Consider the following 21,873-nt stretch of genomic DNA (forward strand, 5'->3'; position numbering starts at 1 on the left):
ACAGCCAGAGCCTTGTGGCTGTGTCCTCACATGGTGGAGGGAGTGAGGGAGCTCTCGGGGGGCTCCTGTTCATGAGGCTCCCATCCTTACCAGCTCATCTAATACGAATTATATCCCAAATGCCCTTCTCCTTGAAGGTTAGGCTTCAATATATGAAATTGGTGGGGACAAATTCAGTCTCTAAAAAGTGTGGTTGACAACCATTTTCATCCATCAGTTGGCTGGTTTGTTTCTTTAGGCATTTTGGAGATGACTGTTGTCCATCCAGCATTTGGTAAGATGGTGCGGGCCTTCCAGAAATGAAGTCCGTGAACTCAGCCTAGGAAAAGTCACCAGATTAGAGCTCTTTCAAACAAAAGGGGAAACACAGATGTGCTCTAAATAGACCTTGAAATAGCCAAGAGTATAAGACAACAGAAGGTTTTCCGGGAGGATGTGGCAAATTTGGGTTTAATAAAGGCGGATGGGAATAGCGTTTGAGGTAAGAGTTCCCACTGTACTCTTTAGGAGATATTGCCTGGTCTACTTTGGCCACAAAGGGAGGTGCAGAGCCAAGGAAGCAGAGGGAAGACTTAACTCAGAGACTGGGAAACCATCCTGGCTCCCTGAGCACCCTGGCAGGAGTCATTGCCAAGTCATCCTCAGCCCTACAAGAAGGGACACTGTCCACTCAGCTTGGTCAGAATGGGTTCTAATGAGGTGGAGACCCCAGATGAATCACAGTCCTCTCCTCCAGGAAAGGATGGGTTCAGCTCCCAGAAAGAGGGCTAGGAAGGACCGAGGAGCATGCCAGCGTTCCCAGACCTGCCCGAGCCCCAGAGCCCTGCCTTGAGGCATACTGGGACAGCAGGATGAAACCAGGACCCATGTGAATTATCTGAGAGTTCACAGGGCTTGGGGTGCAGACAGTTCTTTGGGCTTCCAGCAAAGGAAGCAGAGACCAACCGACATCAGAACTTCCTGAGCCCCAGCTGCAGCTCTGCTTCCCCTCTGTTTCAGGAAAGCCTCATTTCTTCCTGTAGCTTGAGTTTTAAATTTTTCTTGGTATATGGTGATTCCCTCCTTTCTTCCTCTGTGCTCAACCTTCCTCATGCTTGAAGCCCAGCCCCATTTTTCCCACCTCCTATCTGAGCCATCCCTGAACTCCCCACTCACCCCCATCCCTGCCTTTGAGATGTAGTAGCGTTTGTAGTCAGGAAGGGGATGCTCAGCTAGGAATCTGTGGTCTTCTCGATGTCATCAGTGCCAGGAGGGTGGGCCCATGTCCCTTCATTCTTCTCTAGCCCTGCCAGAGAGACTGAATGACATCAAGGAACACAACAGTAACAGTCTAGACAAGGAAGAAAACCAGCAGCGACATCTTGCTATGCTATCTAGACCTGTGGGAACCTAGCTATTATCTCCAACACCTGAAGCCTCAGTCTTGTAAGCTGTAAAGCAAGAGTGGAAATAGTGTAAATTAATTATTTCTGTGTAAACATGAGTGTAGTATATATTTATAATATAAATTTATTTACTTGTAAGTATAACTTATCATTAATCTCATCATCATCATTATATTGTTACTGCTTGATAATTTATTTCCAGGAAGTTCTGAAACTTCGCATGATGGCTTACTAAAACCTCCCTTGGGGTTTGTAGAGTAATTTTGGTGCTATTGATCTGGACTCTACATTCTGGATGGTGCAAAGCACCACATAGAGATACTCAAACTTTAAATTTTGTTAAAATTTGAGATTTTGGTTTGATGTCCTCTTTAAGAGAAGACTTATGACATGTCCTTGGAACATTTTGTTTTCCTTAGTAGTAGATTCACTAATTTGCATTAACCAACAAGTTTAGATTCTAGAGTTTAGAATTTGCATTAAACTAAGAATTCAGGTTTTTTAGGACTATGATTTTAAACTCTTGGAAATTGCTGGGAATATAAAATCGTACAGTTGCTGGAAAACAATATGGGGGTTCCTCAAATATTACAAATAAAATCACAATATAATCTTGCAATTCAATTCCTCTTAAGGGTGTATATCCAGAAAATTGAAAGAGGAACTCTAAGACATATTTGTACCCATGTTCAGAGCAGCATTATTCACAATAGCCAAAAGGAGGAAGCAACCCAAGTGTCTATCAATAGATGGATGGATAAATAAAATGGGGTATATGCAAATAGAAGAGTATTATTCAGTCTTGAAAAGGCAGGACATTATGATACATGTTACAATATGGATGAACCTTGAGGACATTATGCTAAGTGAAACAGACAGCCACAAAAAGATAAGATTCTACTTATGTGAGGTTCCTGGAGATGTTAAATTGACAGAGACAGCCAGTGTCTGGGGGGAGAGGGTAATGGGGAATTAATGGTTAATGCATACATAATTTGAGATGAGCAAGATGGAAAGAAGTCTGGAGAGGGATGGTGGTGATAATTGCAGAATGTTAATGTACTTAATGCCTCCAAACCATCCACTTAGAGTGGATAAAGTGGTAAATTTAATGTTATGTGTGTTTTACCACTATTAACAAATAATAAATAATAAAATTAGAAAATCTGATTCAGAATATGAAGATGTCACAAACAAATGGAAGACATATCATACTCATAGAATGGAAATTGATGTTGTTAAAGTGTCCACCCTACACAAAGCAATTTACAGATTCAGTGCAATCCCTATCAAAATACCAAAGTATTTTCCATAAAACTAGAACAAATAATCCTAAAATTTGTATATAAACACAAAAGACCCCAAATAGTCAAAGCAATCTTGAGAAAGAAGAGCAAAACTTGAGGTATCACAATCCCAGGTTTCAAGATAGACTACAGGGCAATAGTCATTAAAACAGTAGGGTACTGACACAAAAAGAGACACACAGATCAATGAAAGAGAATAGAAAGTCAAGAAATAAGCTCTTCGGGGCACCTGGGCAGCTCAGTGGGTTAAGTGTCTGCCTTCAGGTTGGATCATGATCCCAGGGTCCTGGGATCAAGCCCCACATGGGGCTCTGGCTCAGCGGGAAGCCTGCTTCTCCCCCTACTGCTCCCACTGCTTGTGTTCTGAGTCTCTCTGTCAAAAAAATAAAATCTTAAAAAAAAAAGAAAGAAAAAGAAAGAAGCCCCTCCTTGTATGGTCAAATATTCTACAATATAGAGACAAGAATACAAACGGGAGAAAGATAGTCTCTTCAGTAATGGTGCTGGGAAAACTGGACAGCTGGCTATATGCAAAGAAAGGGAAACTGGGTCACTTTCTTACGCCACACACCAAAATAAACTCAAAATGAATTAAAGACCTAAATTTGAGACCTGAAACCAAAAAAATTCTAGAAGAAAACACAGGCAGTAATTTCTTTGGCATTGGTCATAGCACCATTTTTCTAGATACATCTTCTGAGGCTAGAGAAACAGAAGCAAAAATAAACGGTTAGGACTTCATCAAAATAAAAAGCTTTTGCATAGCAAAGGAAGCCATCCACAAATCAAAGAGACAACCTACTGAATAGCAGAAGATATTGACAAATGATATATCCAGTAAGGAGTTAATCCCTAAAATATATATAAAGTTATGCAACTCAACACCAAAAAAAAAAAAATTAAATAATGAGCAGAGACATGAATAGACACTTCTCCAAAGAAGGCAGACAGATGGTCAATGGGCACATGAAAAAATGTCCACCATGTCTCAGCATCAGGGAAATACAAATGAAAACTAAAATGAGATATCACCCCATATGTGTCAGAATGGCTAAAGTCAAAAGAGATAAGCAATAACAAGCATTGGGAGGATGTGGAGATAGGGAATTCTTTTGCACTGCTGGTGGAAATATAAATTGATGCAACAACTGTGGAAAACAGTATGGGGGTTCCTCAAAAAATTAAAAAATAGAACTACCATATAATTCGGTAATTCCACAGCTACGTGTTTACCCAAAGAAAATGAAAACACTAATTTGAAAAGATATATGCACCCCATGTTTATTGTAGCATTATTTGTAATAGCCAAGATACAGAAGCAGTCCAACTATCCATTAGTAGAAAAATGGAGAAAGACGATGTGGCCTACACACAATGGAACATAGCTCAGCCATAAAAAAATACGATATCTTGCCATTTACAACATGGATGGACCTGGAAGGTATTATGCTAAGTGAAATAAGCCAGAGAGAGAAAGACAAGTATCATGTAGTTTCACTTATATGTAGACTCTAAAAGACAGAACAGATGAACAAACAAACAAAAACAGACTCATAAATACAGAGAACAAACTAGTGGTTTCCAAAGGGTAAAGAGGAAGGGGGCGGTGATGGGCAAAATAGGGTAAGGGGATTGAGAGGTACAAATATCAAGTTATAAAATAAGTCATGGAGATGAGAAGTAAAGCATAATAGAAGTAAAGCATAAGAGAAATGAAGCATAATATTATAATCATGTTGTGTGGTGACAGATGGTAAAAAAAATGATTCAAAACCATTTTATTATGCTGAGTGAAATAAGTCAAGCAGAGAGAGTCAATTATCATATGGTTTCACTTATTTGTGGAGCATAACCAATAGCATGGAGGACAAGGGGCGTTAGAGAGGAGTAGGGAATTTGGGTAAATTGGAAGGGGAGGTGAACCATGAGAGACTATGGACTCTGAAAAACAGTCTGAGGGGTTTGAAGTGGCGGGGGGGTGGGAGGTTGGGGTACCAGGTGGTGGGTATTATAGAGGGCATGGCTTGCATGGAGCACTGGGTGTGGTGAAAAAATAATGAATACTGTTTTTCTGAAAATAAATAAATAGGAAAAAAAATGAAAAAAAAATGGAAAAAAAAACAAACCATTTTATAAATATAAAAGAATACATGTTAATTGCAGAAGAGTTTAAATTACACATATACACGCACATACATACATGGGCATTTCATAAAATTGTGTCATAATATATCTTGGTTTATTTCTCTAACATACAGAAGCACCATCTTCATCTTTCACTTCCTGGTTTCCAGGTTTGCAATGGCTTGGAGCAGCCAAGGAAGCAGCAGCGCTCTGATCTCAACGGACCTGTGGACAATAACAACATCCCAGAGGTAATTTTTTCCAAGGATAAGAGTTGTGGTTTAAGTTCCTAATATTGAAGTCACCACACCACCATGGTCTGCTCACCCTTTCCACCATGTTCTTATCCCAGCCAGTGTCTTGGAAGTGGGGATTCAGTCAAGCAAAGTTGGGTGTCCCTGTAGGAAAAGGAAGGAAAGTTTCTTTCCTGCTGATTCAGGCTCATACCACTGTGGGTTCATGCGTTTTCAGTGGCGTGCGGGGTTGGGGTTAGGGAAGTTCATTTATGCTCCTTGGTTTGACAGAAACTTGTTCTACTCCATTATCTTACAGTTATGTTCTAAGTTAGGGTTACTCAATAATGGCACCATTGACATTTGGGCCAGAACATTCTTTGTTGTGAAGAGCTGTCTTTTCCTCTAAAGGATGTGCAGAAGCATCTCTGGCCTCTATCCACTAGATGCCAGTAGCACATAACCTCTTTGCCAAGCTGTAAAAGCCAAAAGTGTCTACAGACATTACCCAATGTCCCCTTGGGGACAAAAAAATCATCCTGATTGAGAACCACTGTTTTAAATCCACAGCATGGTTTTGAAAAACAATCGTATATTGATTAACACTGCCTTGATGGAGGTTGTTAAAATGAGGCCTTAAACCAGTGATTTCCCTTTTCTGGATGACATAGTTTGGATAGAATTTTCTAGCTTTGATGAAATAAGTCTGGCCACCCATAGAGTGGTTTTCAGTATCCTTTATCTTGCTTTTAAAGATGGGCCCTGGTAATTCTCATGCCCATCAATTGGAGAACTATTGGTTGTATGGCCTCTAGTCTCCCTTCTAGCAATGACATAGTAATCTGGGGGTCCCTAACTTTAAATGATGGCCCTTTGTACCCCAAGCTTTCCCATGGGAATGTTTCCATGTGTCCTTCCTAAACACCATGGTGCCTGAATGCCATTGGTTTGCTTTCTGGAGCTGACTTCTTAGGAACATCAGACACTCAGTGGGGTTTAGCTTTTCACATACAGTACTCTTCTTAGCCTAGATTTTTCAGGCCATCTACTTACGCTGTCATGTGTGTGTTTTCTTTTCTTTTCTTTCTTTTTTTGTATTTGCCAATAGACAAAGAAGGTGGCATCATTTCCAAGTTTTGTGGCTGGTAAGTGACTTTGAATTTACTCTTAAAGAACAGTTGCATTTTTATCTCAAAGCAAATGGTATTTTTACCTTTGATTTTCTCCTGCAAAGCTTGTGCAGAACGCACACCTTCAAGGTAAAAACAGTGTTATAATAAGCAAAGGTGCTCAGGCATAAGCCCGTATTGTTATGGAGGGGGGTGGTTCAGCTCATTAGGGGAACAGTCAGCCATCCCATTGAATTACATCCCTTGACACTACTGATCAGGTTAATAGACTGAAATATGTCTGTATAAGCAGCTCATTATGATCTAACACTTTTGATTAGGGTGGATATACTTGCATCCATATTCAGGCTCTTACTTCTTTATTCTCCTGTCTTTTTTGAGGAGGTTAATATTGGATTTCAGCATTCGGTGTTTAGCCAACTTTGCACTGTCTGAATGGCCTCAGGGAAACTTGGGCTGCTTCTTTCCAAGGTCCTCCAACAACACCATAAAGAGCCTCTTAAATAGGATGTTTCTTTAGCCAGGAGGCTGTTTCCTGCTGTTGCTAATGTTACAACAAAAAGTGTGGATTTTATGAATTCTTTCAGTAAGCTGGTAATTAATTTTTATGAATATTTATGGGAGTAAGGTAAATCACTCACCGGAGATAAGTAACTTTAAAACCTCTCCTACCCTGGTTTTTTTTTTTGTTTTTTTTTTTTTTTTTTTTTTTTAGTAAAGAGCTGACATCTGGGAAACTGAGACCCCCAAATCCCCTTTCAAGGGACTAGTTTGAATCAGGCTAACCCAATCCAAACTGGTTGAAAATAAATTAGTTTGTTCAACCCAGTTTCGGCGGGTTCAACATTGTATTGGCTCAGTGTTGCTCAAACTAGATTAAAAACAGTTTCAGACTATTGGAATCCATGTTATATTGTTCAAATAAACTTGATTCCATTTTGACCAACTCAAGTAGGCTCAAGTGGGTTTTGCCCAGGTATTTACATGTGGTGCTTATGGTTAAAACTGGATCAAATTGGTTTTCATCAGGTCACAGTAGACTGTGATAATTCCAATCTAAATGGCTAGTTGTAGTATTTTTCAGGAACTAATTATTGGCAGAAAGAGACAACACCTACTCCATGCCCCCATCATAGGGTTGATTAGGTTTCTGATTCAGAGGACTGGACATCTCATAAATAGAGAAGACGCACCACTTTCCTGGGTGGTGGGAATGCCAGGATGGCTTGTACCAGTCACACTATTCCAGTGAGTTAGGCTCTTATGGATCCAAGAAGCTCACTTTTCAAAGTATCATGGTGTCATTTGGGCAGGACTCTTTCAGACTGCCTAGGGGAATGGTTTGGGCATTAGACTCCCCTGGCTCTTGAGTCTGCCCCCTAACTAGAGGGGAAGGTAGTGGAGAAGGATTAGGAAGCACTATCAATGCCTAGGTGCTCTGAGAAGTACCACTCACTTGCAGCATTCCTGAAGTCTCACTTCCCTAAACCAGCTTAGAAATGTTCTAAACCAAAATCAAAACAATGTGGGATGCCTCAAATCAGTTATGATGGGCTGAAACTGCCTGTCACCAGCTCAAACCAATGTGGATAGCCTTAATTTAGAATTTCCTGGGGCGCCTCAGTGGCTCAGTTGGTTGAGTGTCCAACTCTTGGTTTTGACTCAGATCACGGCTTCAGGGGCCTTGGATTGAGCCCCACGTCTGGCTTCACGCCCAATGGGGAAACTTCTTGAGATGCTCTCTCTCCCCCTCTGCCCCTCCCCCTGGTTGCTGTTTCTCTTTCTAAAATAGGTGGATAAATCTTTAAAAAAAGGAAAAAGAATCTCTGTTAGGCATGCCCATGGAGTGGTTGTCAGAGATATTGGCCCCTGAGAACATGAGGGTCTTAAAAACCAGGATGGCTCCACACATCCTTCTTCAGGGGTGTTTCTTACCCTCCGGCTCCCTCTAGCTCCTGGACAGCTGTGTGGACACTCGCAGAAGAGTCCAGCTGGAAAGTTGTATTTCCTGCCTTATTCCTTCTGGGAAAGCAGTCTCATGTCTACTTGAACTTAGGAGGCCTTATGAATCTGAATGTTTAGTTAAACCTTAAAACACCTTGAAGACCAACTCAACAGTCTTCTCATCGGCCAGACCTGTGCCACATGACCAGTGCCCTGGACTTCAGGGTTGACTGGAGGATCAGATATTTGGCTTTCCGGGAAAGCAGGGGAGAAAGTGTGGAGATGAGGGAGTAATTCCCCAATGTCTGCCATACCCCATCCATCCGGCGAGTGTTTCAAGGATGAGGGAGCCCCTAGGACTTGTTCAGTCCTCCAGCTGAAAGTCTGAAGAGTTGAGAAGACTTCGTATAACTGACAGGAAAGCAGGCTTTCCTCCTCCTCTGGGTGAGAAATCACACTGGAAGAAAACCTCCTTGGAGTTTTAAGGAGGGATGGCCTCCAGTCCCAGCACATGCCTTATTTCACACCTTGTAACTGTTCATAATAATGCAAGATAACAGTAACAGTCATAGGGACACCGTCCTAATCTTTATTGAGCATTTAGTGTGCAAGCCCCAGGGATGTGTGCTGTGCCCCTACTTCATGTCAGCCATCATAGGAGGGCTGATGCTTCTCCTCATTTGAGAGGTTAGGAAAAGTGGGGTTCAAGTGACTCATCTGAGGTCTGATGGCTGGGGACCAGGGGCCTGTGTCCTGGAGTGGTGAGGAACGGCGGGACCTGCAGGACCTGCAGGATGTCCTCTACTGCAGGACATGGAAGCTGGCAGTGGCGTGAGTCCAGGTGGACCAGATGGTTGTCTACCTCTGAATGAGTCTTTGTAAAAGTCTAGCTTTTCCATAAAACCAGAAATAGGTTCATTAAAACCAGAAGTTTGGTGCTGGTCCCAAGCAATGAAGTCTAACAATGGCAGCTTTTGGACCAAACCACAAGGGCTGATAGATAGAATTCTGCTCCTCATACTGTTCTAATCCAACAGCCAAAGCTTCTGTGAGATGTCCTGAAACACCGCCCACCCCACCAACAGCTCTTGCCCTGTGCTAGAATGTGGCTTGTCCTCAGGTATCAGGGCCCTGGGATCCCTTACAACCTATCTCTCCTTTGTAACTTCCCACCTTTGAGAACGTGGGAACCCCCATCACTGCCAAGCTTACCCCTCATACCTTCCTTCTCTTGGGGGTCCTCTCAGTGATAAAGCCACTTGTTTATTATCATGCACTGAACACCTATGACCTGACCTCTTGAAAATGGGCAGTTGGGATAAACCTGTTCAGATGAGACTGCTGAACTGAAGGCTGCTCCCATCTCTTCCTCTTCAGACCGTCAGAGGGGCCAGGCTCCTGAGCCACAGAGCAGGCCTGAGGGGGTGGGTCGGCGTGGGTCTGGGGTGCTGTTGGCAGGAGGACCAGAGTAAGGTAAATCCCCAGCACCAGCGGGGCCCAGAGCGTTCCAAAGGGAGTTTATGAAAACCAAAATGACTTTCCTTTTTTTACAAATAGTGTTTGATCTTGTCCAAATGGAGTCGTGAATAAGGATTAGACAGATTTTAAAATAGGAATTTTTATTCACTAGAGGTTTGTTATTTCTGAGTACTTCTTAGAACAAGCCAGAAGCCATAAGAATTAAAAATGCATTCTACCCTGGAAATCCTTATTTCCCTTCTCTGTCTTCATATCCCTGTATTTCTCCCTTTTCTGCCTGCACATCCCAGACCCCTAATCCCTTTCTGCAATCAAAGCTACTGTTGAGTCTCTAGTGACTCATCCCAGAAATTTCTTGGACATATACAAAACCATAGATCTTTTTCTTAAAATAGAGATTACACTTGGACACATGAGTCCTTACTTTTTCTTTTTTCCCTTTTTTGAGATTTATTTATTTATTTGACACAGAGAAAGCATGTACACTAGCAAGGAGAATACAGGTTAATAGGAGAGGGAGAAGCAGTTTCCCTGCTGAACATTGAGCCTGATGTGGGACTCGATCCCAGGACCCTGGGATCATGACCTGAGCCAAAGGCAGATGCTTAACGACTGAGCCAGGCACTCCTGCTTTTTCATTTCTCACTTCCCCTTGGAGATAAGCTAATATAGAGCCTCTTAATTATTAAGTGGCTGCCCAGGATTCAGGTTCATGGCTATATGATGGGTACTAATCAGTCCCCAGTGGACCACTTGTTTGGGTCTTGTCAGTGCAGCAGTGAGCAGCCTCATGGATGTGTCTCCATGATCATGTGCTGTGTTCCTTCACAGAAGCTGTTCCTAGGTAGAGCAAGGTTGCAGGCCAGCCAGAAGCAACTTGGGTAGAAATGGCCCAAGAGGGAGATGGTGTCACCAACACTGTCAGCCACCAGGCCAGTGGATGGAAAGTGGCATATTGTTGGTTTTACACTCAGCATCCTCCACTGGAAGTGAAGCTGGGATGCCTGAGTGGCTCAGTTGGTTAGGTGACTGCCTTCAGCTCAGGTCATGATCCCAGAGTCCTGGGATCCAGTCCCACATCGGGCTCCTTGCTCGGCAGGGAGCCTGCTTCTCTCTCCGCTTCTGCCTGCAACTCTGCCGGCTTGTGTGCATACTCGTGCTTTCTCTCTCTATCTGACAAATAAATGAATAAATAAAATCTTTAAAAGAAGAAGAAGAAGAAGTAAAGCCAAATGCTGTTTCATGCATTTACAAGCCTTTTTGGATTATCTGTTTTGTGTGTGTTGAGTTTGAGGGATTCTTTATAGATTTTGAATATCAGTCCTTTGTCTGTATTGTCATTTGTGAATATCTTCTCCCGTTCCATGGGTTGCCTCCTTGTTTTGTTGACTTTTCCTTTGCTGTGCAGAAGCTTTTGATTTTGATGAAGTCCCTAAAGTTCATTTTCGCTTTTGTTTCCTTTGCCTTTGGGGACATGTCTTGAAAGAAGTTACTGTGGCCAATGTCAAAGAGGCTACTGCCTATGTTCTCCTGTAGGATTCTGATAGATTCCTGCCTCACGTTGAGGTTTTTTATCCATTTCGAGTTTATCTTTGTGTACAGTGTAAGAGAATGGTGGAGTTTCATTCTTCTATACATATCTGTCCAAGTTTCTCAGCACCATTTCTTGAAGATACTATCTTTTTTCCACTCTATATGTTTTCCTGATTGTCGAAGATGATTTGACCATAGAGTTGAGGGTCCATATCTGGGCTCTCTTCTCTGTTCAACTGGTCTGTGTGTCTCTTTTTGTGCCAGTACCATGCTGTCTTGGTGAACACAGCTTTGTAGTAAAGCTTGAAATCAGGCAACGTGATGCCCCCAGTTTTGTTTCTCTTTTTCAAAATTTCCTTGGCAATTTGGGGTCTTTTCTGGTTCCATACAAATTTTATGCATGTTTGTTCCAGCTCTTTGAAAAATACCGGTGGAATTTTGATTGGGATGGCATTGAAAGTATCTCTAGGCAGTATAGACATTTTAACAATGTTTATTCTCCCGATCCATGAGCATGGAATGCTCTTCCATCTTTTTGTGTCTTCTTCAGTTTCTTTCATAAGTGTTCTGTAGTTCCTCGAGTACAGATCCTTTACCTCTTTGGTTAGGTTTATTCCCAGGTATCTTATGGTTCTTGGTGCTATAGTAAATGGAATCAATTCTCTAGTTACCCTTTCTGTATTTTCATTGTTAGTGTATAAGAAAGCCACTGATTTCTGTACATTGATTTTGTATCCTGCCACATTACTAAACTGCTATATGAGTTCTAGTAATTTGGGGGTAGAGCCTTTTGGGTTTTCCATATAAAGTATCACATCATCTGTGAAGAGAGTTTGACTTCTTCATTGCCCATCTCAATACCTTTCATTTCTTTTTGTTGTCTGATTGTTGTTGCTAGAACTTCTAGTACTATATTGAACAACAGTGGCAAGAGTGGACATCCTTGCTGTGTTCCTGATCTCAAAGGGAAGGCTGTCAGCTTTTCCCCATTGAGGATGTTATTTGCTGTGATTTTTTCATAAATAGATTTTATAAAGTTTGGAATGTTCCAAACATAATCAGGAACAGATGCTGTATTTTGTCAAATGTTTTTTCTTTTTTTTTTTTTTAAAAGATTTTATTTATTTTATTTGACAGACAGAGATCACAAGTAGACAGAGAGGCAGGCAGAGAGAGAGGAAGGAGGAAGCAGGCTCCTTGCTGAGCAGAGAGCCCGATGCGGGGCTCGATCCCAGGACCCTGGGATCATGACCTGAGCTGAAGGCAGAGGCTTTAACCCACTGAGCCACCCAGGCGCCCCTCAAATGTTTTTTCTGCATCAATTGAGAGGACAATGTGGTTCTTTTCTCTTCTCTTATTGATTTGTTCTATCACATTGATTGATTTGTGAATGTTAAACCATCCTTGCATGTCAGGGATAATCCCACCTGGTCATGGTCATGTATCGTTAGATCCTATTAGCTAGGATCCTGTTGAGAATCTTGGCATCCATATTCATCAGGGATGTTGGTCTGAAATTCTCTTTTTAGGTGGGGTCTTTGCCTCATTTGGAGATCAGGGTAATGCTGGCTTCATAAAAAGAGTCAGGAAGTTTTCCTTTTGTTACTATTTTTTGAAGCAGCTTCAGGAGAATAGGTATTATTTCTTCTTTGTCCATTTGGTAGAATTCTCTGGGGAATCCATCAGGTGCTGGGTTCTTATTTTTTGAGAGTTGTTTTTTTTGTTTTGTTTTGTTTTTTTAATCACTGCTTCAATCTCATTACTAGATATTGGTCTATTCAGGTTGTCAGTTTCTTCCTGATTCAGTTTTGGAAGTTTGTATGTTTCCAGGAATGCATCCATTTCTTCTAGGTTGCTTAACTTATTGGCATATAACTGTTGATAATATTTTCTGATGATTGTTTCTATTTCCTTTGTGTTTCTCCCTATTCATTCATAATTTTGTTAATTTGGGTCCTCTCTCTATTCTTTTGGATTAGTTTGGCCAGTGGTTTATCAGTCTTATTGATTCTTTCAAAAAACCAGATTCTAGTTTCATTGATGTGTTCTACTGTATCTCTAGTTTCTATCTCATTGATCTCTGCTCTAATCTTGATTCTTTCCCTTCTTGTGTGTGGGATGGCTTAATTTGTTGTTGATTCTCTAGTTCTTTAAGGTGTAAAGACAGCTGGTGTATTCTGGATTTTTCAATTTTTTTGAGGGAGGCTTAGATGGCTATGTATTTCCCCCTTAGGACTGCCTTTGCTGTGCCCCATAGGTTTTGTACTGATACGTCTTCATTCTTATCGGTTTTCATGAATTGTTTAAGTTCTTCTTTGATTTCCTGGTTGATCCAAACATTCTTAAGCAGAGTGTTCTCTAGCTTCCAAGTGTTTGAATTCCTTCCATACTTTTTCTTGTTGTTGAGCTCCAATTTCAAAGCATTGTGGTCTGAGAATATGTGGGGAATAATCTTGGTCTTTTGGTATTGGTTGAGCCCTGATTTGTGACCCAGTATGTGGTCTATTCCATGTGCACTCGAGAAGAGTGACTATTCTGTTGTTTTAGGGTGGAATCTTCTGTATATATTTATGAGGTCCATCTGGTCCAATGTGTCATTCAATGCTTTTGTTTCTTTATTGATAGTCTGCTTGGATGATTTGTCTAATACTGAGAGTGGCATGTTAAGATCCCCTACTATTAATCTATTCATATCCATATGACTCTTTATTGATTAACTGTTCTCTTATGTAGTTGGCTGCTTCTGTATTGGGGGAATAAATATTGACCATTGTTCAATTGTTAGGTCTTCTTGGTGGATAGACTCTTTAAGGATGAGTTGCTAGTTTAGTTTAGTTTAAAGTCTAATTTAACAATCTGAGAATTGCTACCCCAGCTTTCTTTTGAGGCCCATTGGCATGAAAGATGCTTTTCCATCCCTTCACTTTCAGTCTGGATGTATCATTAGGTTCCAAATATGTCTCTTATAGACAGCATTTGGACGGGTCCTGTCGTTTTATCCAATCTACAACCCTGTGTCGCTTTATGGGAGCATTTAGGTTGTTTACATTGAGAGTAATTATTGAAAGATACGTTTTTATTGACATCATGTTACCTGTGAAGTTCTTGTTTCTATATATTGTCTCTGTAAATTTCTGTTCTTCTGTCACTCTTGGTTCCTTCTTCTTTTATGGAACCCTTCTTAGTATTTCTTGTAATGCCTGCTTGGTAGCTACATGCTCTTTTAAACCTTGCTTGTCTTGGAAGCTCTTTATCTCTTCATCCATTCTGAATGTCAGCCTTTCTGGATAAAGTATTCTTGGATGCTTGTTCTTCTCATTTAGTGTCCTGAATATTTCTTACCAGCCTTTTCTGGCTTGCCAGGTTGCTGTTCTGACAGGTCTGACGTTATTCTGATGGACATTCCTCTGTACATAAGGAATCTCTTCCCCCAGCTGTCCTCAGGAGCTCTTATCTAAAATTATGATTCATCAGTCTCACAATCAAGTGTCTCGAGGTCTTTCTAGATTCGTTGATTTTGGGGGATGTCCTTTCTGCCTCAGGGACATGAATGCTGGATCCACTCCCCAGATTGGGAAATTTTTCATCAAGAATTTGTTCAACTATATCTTCCAGTCTTTTTTCTTTCTTCTCCCCCTCAGGGATCCCAGTAATTCTGACGTTGGAATGTTTCATGGCATCATTTATCTCCCTAATTCTGTTTTCATGGTTTCCAAGGTGTTTCTTCCATCCTTCCTTTTGATCCTTTTTCTCTATCAGTTTGTCCTCTAGATTCTTTCTTCTGCCTCGGTTACCTTAGCTATTAGCTATTAGTATTTAGTATTTAGATTATATTGGATCTCATTGATAGCATTTTTAACTTCTTCCCAGGGAGACTTTCACTTCTACCCTTAGAGATTCCATGTTGTCACTAATGGTTTTCTCCAACTAGCCATTGCCTGGATAATTGTTAGTCTGAATTCTCTTTCTAATATACTGTTTACATCCATATCCAGTAGTTCTGATGGAGAAGGCACAGTCTGCGAATTTTTCCTCTGTTGGGTGCTCCTCCTCCTAGTCATGCCACAATCTAGGCAAGGTGCACCCTCTCCACCAATGTCTTCTGCCCCCACATAGATCCTAAAGTATATAATCTTAGATCTCAGGCTGATTTCATGGGTGTTTCAGAGTGTTCTGGTAGATAATTAGATGACTTTAGCGGACTGGTTGAAACAGGGTCTCCTACTTCTCCGCCATCTTGCCCCTCCTCAAGCTATCAGCTACTTCTTCCAGGAATATGTACACATTCATTTCTTTCTAATTTTAGGATATAATTCCATCAGTAACAAGAGGGGAGAGTCAGCAGCTTAGATCTGATGGAGATCCAGTGTCCGCAATAAGTGGCTGGTGACATCTACAGAGTCCACAACAGGAAGTAGGCCAGGCCTTGCAGAAGTCCCTCCTGGCAAGCACACCCACATGTATCAGGAAGGCCTCTTTGCCTTCAGGGAGGTAGTAACACACACCTGAGGTCTCACACAGGCAGCCAGGCCTGGCCCCAGTGTGTGGTCAATCAGTGGCTGACCCTGCCCCAAGGCCTTCTGGACAACGCCGGCCGCCCCAGCCAGGTGGAGCAGGAGACTACAGTCATCTTTTGATATTTTTGCATTTTTAAAATTTTCATTTAAACCCCAGTTCATTCTCACACAGTGTTACGGGTATTTTCAGGTATGTAGTATAGTGATTGAACACGTCCATGTATCACCAAGTGCTCATCACAAGTGCCTTTCTTCATCCCCACCACCTGTTTCCCCCATCCCCCACCCTTGCCCCTTCAGTAACTATCAGTTTCTTCTATTTAAGAGTCTGTTTCTTGGTTTGCCTAACTCTCTTTTTTCCCTTTGCTCATCTGTTTTATTTTTTTCATTCCACATATGAGTGAAATCATATGGTATTTATCTTTCTCTAACTTACTTCACTTAGCATAATATTTTCCACCTCCCTCCACATCATTGAAAATGGCAAGATTTCATTCTTTATTACAGCTGAATAATATTCCTCTGTGTGTGTGTGTGTCTACTACATCTTCTTTATCCATTTATCAGTTGATGAACACTTGGGCTTATTCCATAGTTTGGCTATTGTAGATAATGCTGCTGTACACATTGGGGTACATATATCCCTTTGAATTATTATTTTTGTATTCTTAGCATAAATACTAGTAGTGCAATTGCTGGGTTGTACAGTATTAAATTTGTAACTTTTTGAGGAACCTCCATATTTTTACTTTTTTAAAAATGCATTTTATTTTACTATTATTATTATTTTTAGAGAGAGGAAGAATGTGAGAGTGAGCATGAGTTGGGGGAGGGGCAAAGGGAGAACGAGAAAATCTTAAGCAGACTCCATGCTCAGCGCAGAGCCCCATGTGGGGCTCCATCTCATGACCTTGAGATCATGATCTGAGCCAAAATCAAGAGTCAGTTGCTCAACCAACTGAGCCACCCAGGCGCCCCTCCATATTTTTACTTAGCTGGACGTTTTCTGTCATCAATTGTATCTGTCTTTTTCCTTTGAAGCTACTAAGTTTTTGAGATTAGTATGACCTTAACAGTCTTTTTAAAAAAGATTTTATTTATTTATTTGGAGAGAGCATGCAGGAATGGGGGGAGGGGCAGAGGGAGAGGGAGAGACAGCACCTCAAGCAGACTCCATGCTGAGCATGGAGCCAGACGCAGGGCTCGATCCCATGACCCTGAGACCACAATCTGAACTGAAATCAAGAGTTGGACACTCAAACAACTGAGCCACCCAGGTGTTCCAACCTTTACACTCTTACTATTATTTTTTTTCCTTCTAGAACTTTTATGATTTTTTTTCACTTGAGTTCCATATTTAATATTTCTGGAATTTATTTTGGTATATCGATCCAGAAATAATTACATTTTAATCATTTTCTTGCAAACAGCTAGTCATTGGTGCCAAAACCATTCCATAAATTTTTCCCTCTCTGATTTGAAATGCTGCCTTTATCATATAATACTTTGTCCTTTATACCTAGCTCTGTTTCTGGATCTCCATTGAGGTTCCAGAACCAAGCTGCTTTGTTTAGTTGAGGATTTATAGTGCATTTTATTGCCTGGAAGGCCAATGTCTGCCTTCTGTCACTGTCATTTATGTTCAGAACTTCCCTGGATCCTCTTGTGTTTTTTTTTTTCCATAGAACTTGAGAATTAGCTTATCAGTTATACAATAAAAATTCCTATTGGCATTTTTATTTGACATGCATTACATTTATCTTTATGTTAGTATATGAAATGGCAGAAGCCTCCATTTGAAACCCCATATGGGAAATCTAGGCCCTGCTGATCTCTCTGTCTCTGGCCAGCAGCCTCATAAGTGAACTTGGAAGTAGATCCTCCCCTGTTCTGAATGGCTGCAGCCTTGGGAGAGTCCCTGAGCCAGAAGCACTGAGCCTAGGGGCACCAGTGTCCCCCTGCCCACAGAAACGAACAAATCCTTATTGTTTTCAGCTGCGAAGTTTGGGACAATTTGTGATGCATATATATAGATAACTAATATTCTGTGTTTTTAAGATAAGCATGTTGTGATTCATACTGATTTTAAGATAAAATGCACCATGATTCATATTGTCAGGACTGTAGGGTTTTTACATTTGTACATTTTCCCCATCCTCAAGGACACCCACCTAATTCTGCATTTGTTTTGTTCTATCAATCATACAATAGTCTCAGAGTAATAAGACCAACATCACCAAGGACATGTGATTATAGATACAATTCAGGATTCATTTGCATTGACTTTGGTCTTCAGAGGATAGCCCAGGAGGGATGTACTGTTAAATTACTGCATTTTGAAATCATTCAGAATAGTTCTCTTCATTACCATGTCACGACTGCATTCACATTTAGATGCATTTTTTTTTCTTTAGGAATTTGTTTTTTTCATTGAATTTTGTCTTATAATTATATAAAATACTTACATGGTTCTGAAGTCAAGTATAGAAAACAGGATGTCTGCGAAGGCGTCTAATTTCTTATCCCATTACCCCACCTCCCAAATCCTTTCCTCCCTCTGGGGGTCACAGTTTTAACATTTCACCTATTTTTAGTATTTTAGGTGAATCTCCCCTTTCTTAGATAAATGGTAATGAGTTAACACGCTTATCTTCATCTTCCCCCCCCCTTTTTTCAAAAAGACATTTTATTTATTTATTTAACACAGAGAGAGTGTGTGCAAGTGGGTAGGGGCGGGTAGCAGAGGCAGAGGGAGAAGCAGGCTTCCCCCCAAGCAGGGAGCCCGATACTATGTGGGGCTCAACCCCAGGACTCTGGGATCATGACCCAAGCTGAAGCAGGTGCTTAACCCACTGAGCCACCCAGGTGCCCACTTCCCGTCTTCTTTTTTACACTTAACTCTAAGCCCTGGTGATTATGCCGAGTTCTGCCCACTGCAGAACAGTACATGGAGGTGCCCTGTGCTCTTTGGACACCTGCTGCGTGGATGAATGTCCCCTAGGCAGGAACATTTGGGTGGTTTCCAGGATTTTGTTCTTAGAAATAGTGCCACAGTGAGTATCTTTATGCCTGTGCCTTTCCCTGTTTTTGGCCAGTTTTTGTATTCGTTCTGCTTTTTCTGGGATGTCATTCTCAGGTCCAAGGTCCAAGTGTGTGTTTAGGACCTGACTTGGGTAGATCTGTCCACGGAATAGCTTGGCCTTGACCTTCCTTGACTCTTTCTCTTCCTCTGGCAGCTGGTGACTTTATCTCGCTTGCTGGGGGTCTAACGATCCATGCTATGGAACTTTCACATCCTTTCCTTCGGTGATGACCCAGCCTGTCCTGCAACCCCAGGCAGGCCCTCGCCCCAGTGAATGTTCCAAGGCTCTGGTTTCTCAGACGGCATTTTCTTTTTTATAGTAGCCCCCTTATGGGGTCGCCTTTAACAGGGGTGTCTGGGAGGCCCAGCTCAGCCCACAGCGGTGGTGGCTATCTGGCTCTGGGACAGGCTGGTGTGTGTCGTGGGGGACTGGTATTCAGGGCAGGTGGAGCCCTGCCAGAGCCCAGAGACCACGCCCCAGGTCTGTCGGTAGAAGGTCTGACCTGAGGTCCAGTTTCATGACTCTGAGGTTCATCCGCTCCTGCCGCAGCCACTGTTGACACAGCTTCCCTTCCCAGACCAGCTCTTGCCCTCATTTCAGTGGCTTGCCTGGCGTGTGGCCTCAGCACTTGGCCTGCTCCTAGCCCCTCCTCCCTGTCCTGTCTCCTTAGAGTCACGGCCCCTCCTCCTAGCTGAGACCAGTCCCTCTCTGTCCTTGTGAACCTCACCCAATTTGATGTGTTTTCTCTCCCATATCTTCCACTCTCCCCTCTATGGGCTTCCGAGAGTGTGCGTCCTGGCCTGCACGTGCCCATAGCCAGCACTCGACCACACGCCGCAACACTTTGCCTGGCTCTCCGAGATCACTGCTGGCTTCCTGGCCACTGTGCACAAGAAACGCAAGGGCTCCCTTCTCCTCCTGCCAGCATGGGCACAGCTGAACCTGCCCCTGGGCACAGGGTGCTGGAGCACGGTGGAGCTGAGTCCTAGGACCTCTCCCCACCATGTCCCCCTCCCCTGATGATTCTTCTGTGTCTGCACCAACACGCAGTTTATCGGGACCCCTGAGTCCAGCTGCCTCCTGAGCGCCTTGGAAGACTCCCAGTTTCCTGCATCTAGATGTGCAGAATACCCACCCCCAAGGCCAGCCCCCTCCCCAGCATCCCTTCCTCATAGCTGCAGCTTTGTCCATCCCATGGTACAACCTGCTTCCCAGCACTCCTCCTGTGGAACTGAATCTCCAGAGTGGATCCAGTGTGTCGCTGTCTCTGACACCATCATCATGCTGGTCCACACCGTCACTACTATTACCACCGCCGCCACCACCACCATCATCATGACTCACTCACTTGCTAGGACAGCTGCAGTAGCCTCCTGGATTCTCTCCCTGGTTTGCCTCTCCGCGGCCAGAGTTGCTTTGTAAAGACAGAGAGGCTGGGCCCCGTCCCTGACCAGTACTCTGCAATGGCAGTCCTTGGTGTAGCCCCAGGATCCTTGCCTCCAGCTGGCACTCTCTGCAGCCTCAGCTTGTTGCAAGTGCTGGCCCGCTCCATGCACCCGGGCAGTTTGCATGTTTTGTAACTTTTGAAAGGTGCTATACTCTGTCACCCCAGGGCCTTTGCACCTGCTCTTGCCTGAGCCTGGAAAGCTCTCTTCTCTTTTCCCTCTGTGATTTTTTGATCCCTTTGCATCCTCCAGGCCTCAGCTCAGAAAGCAGCTACCGCCAGCTTCTCAAGGTCATACTCCCCTGTTGCTTCTTCACAGGTCCTTCCTTCATGGCTTCACCACATGCCATCCTGATGTGTATATTCGGTGACTGTGGGACTGATGTTGGCCTGTGAGCTCCACATTATCTGTCCTCATGGGAGGACTCAAAAATCCTAGTACCTGAATCAGTGGCAGTGGTCTTGTGCAAAGTCATTTGACCTCATGGGCACTGTCCTTATTTGTAAAATTGGGAGACACCGAGATCTGCTTCATGAGGGTGTTGAGGACTGAGTGGAACTAGACCTTTGTTACACACAGAGGTCTGGTGTGTCAGGGGTGGGGGCTGTTCTCAGCGACCTTTCAGATACACACTCACACGCCCGTCCTCTGCTGTGCTCTGGCTCTACCCAGCAGTCCCCTCCCCACGAGACAAGCAGAAGCAGGCACAGGCCTTGAAATTAATGAGATCACCTGGATCCGGGCCAGTTGTGGGAAGCCTCTGTCCACCACCCACCTTCAAGATAATTTCCCCCAAAGGTGTCAGGGGCAGAGGCTCCAAGGCATGACCCTGTTGGACCTCTCACCCCTTTTTCCCTGCTCAGAGAGGTCTGCAGGGCTTAGTTTTCCAACAGACATTTCAAACAGGGGCTTCCTCCAGGAGGAAGGAGCCTGGCACAGCCTCTTCTTCATGTCCCAACTGTGCAGATCCGTTCTGCATACGCTGACGTTTGTACGGTCACAACAAGAAACTTACAACAAGAAGACAGAAGTCAGCAATCATTCTCTGAGGACACAGGATGGCCTTTAAACCTCTTTTTATTCTTTCGCCGTTCTGTCGCCCTCTGGTGGTCTTGGCCTAGGGTTAGTTCAAGACTTGAGCAGAAGAAGAATTTACACCCAGCCGTAGAGGGCCCGCTGCTTTCGTACCGTCATGAGGCTCTGTGATTTGTGGTTCTGCATTTCATGATCGGGGTTGAGAGCCGTGTCTGCGAGCCTGAGACGCCCGCCTCCGCACTCCGGCCGCTCCTCTCTGCTTCCTCATAAGTGTGCAGGTGCGAGTGGGTCCGACAGGCAGGCAAGAAGCTGAAGGCACCGTTTTGTTTTGTATTGTTTCCTTTTTGAAAGAAAGAGCAAGGCAGGGATGACAGGAACCTCCGGCGGAGGTGGGCAGCGGAGGTGAGCATCTTTCGGAGTTGTAACAAAGGCCGGGATCTTTCTCCGGCCTCTCCCCAGTGGACATCCATGCATGTTGGCAGTGGACCCCACTGCCCAGGATGGGTACCCTTCGCACCCCACAGCAGTCTGGGCTCCCGGATCTGCTGGGGCTCATTCGGGGGGATGGGGGGCAGCTTTTAATGTGTCTACTCAGGAACAGGATACGAATTTCAGAAAGGTCTGGCGAGCTGCTCCTGGCCATCCTGGGAAGTGGCAA

The 21,873-nt window shown here is 43.2% G+C and overlaps 1 protein-coding gene across 3 annotated transcripts in view; it reads left to right on the top strand.

Moving 5' to 3' along the window:
• Window positions 1–21,873, top strand: part of APBA2 (amyloid beta precursor protein binding family A member 2) — a 197,344-nt gene that overhangs the window by 144,980 nt on the left and 30,491 nt on the right. For all 3 annotated transcript variants that reach the window (XM_044231804.1, XM_044231806.1, XM_044231805.1), the window contains 2 exons: window positions 4,987–5,067; window positions 6,158–6,194. In XM_044231804.1, coding sequence (XP_044087739.1) covers window positions 4,987–5,067; window positions 6,158–6,194 — 118 coding nt within the window. The remainder of the gene's footprint in view (window positions 1–4,986; window positions 5,068–6,157; window positions 6,195–21,873) is intronic.

Source organism: Neovison vison, chromosome 13 (genome assembly GCF_020171115.1).
Source record: "Neovison vison isolate M4711 chromosome 13, ASM_NN_V1, whole genome shotgun sequence".
NCBI lineage: Eukaryota > Metazoa > Chordata > Mammalia > Carnivora > Mustelidae > Neogale > Neogale vison.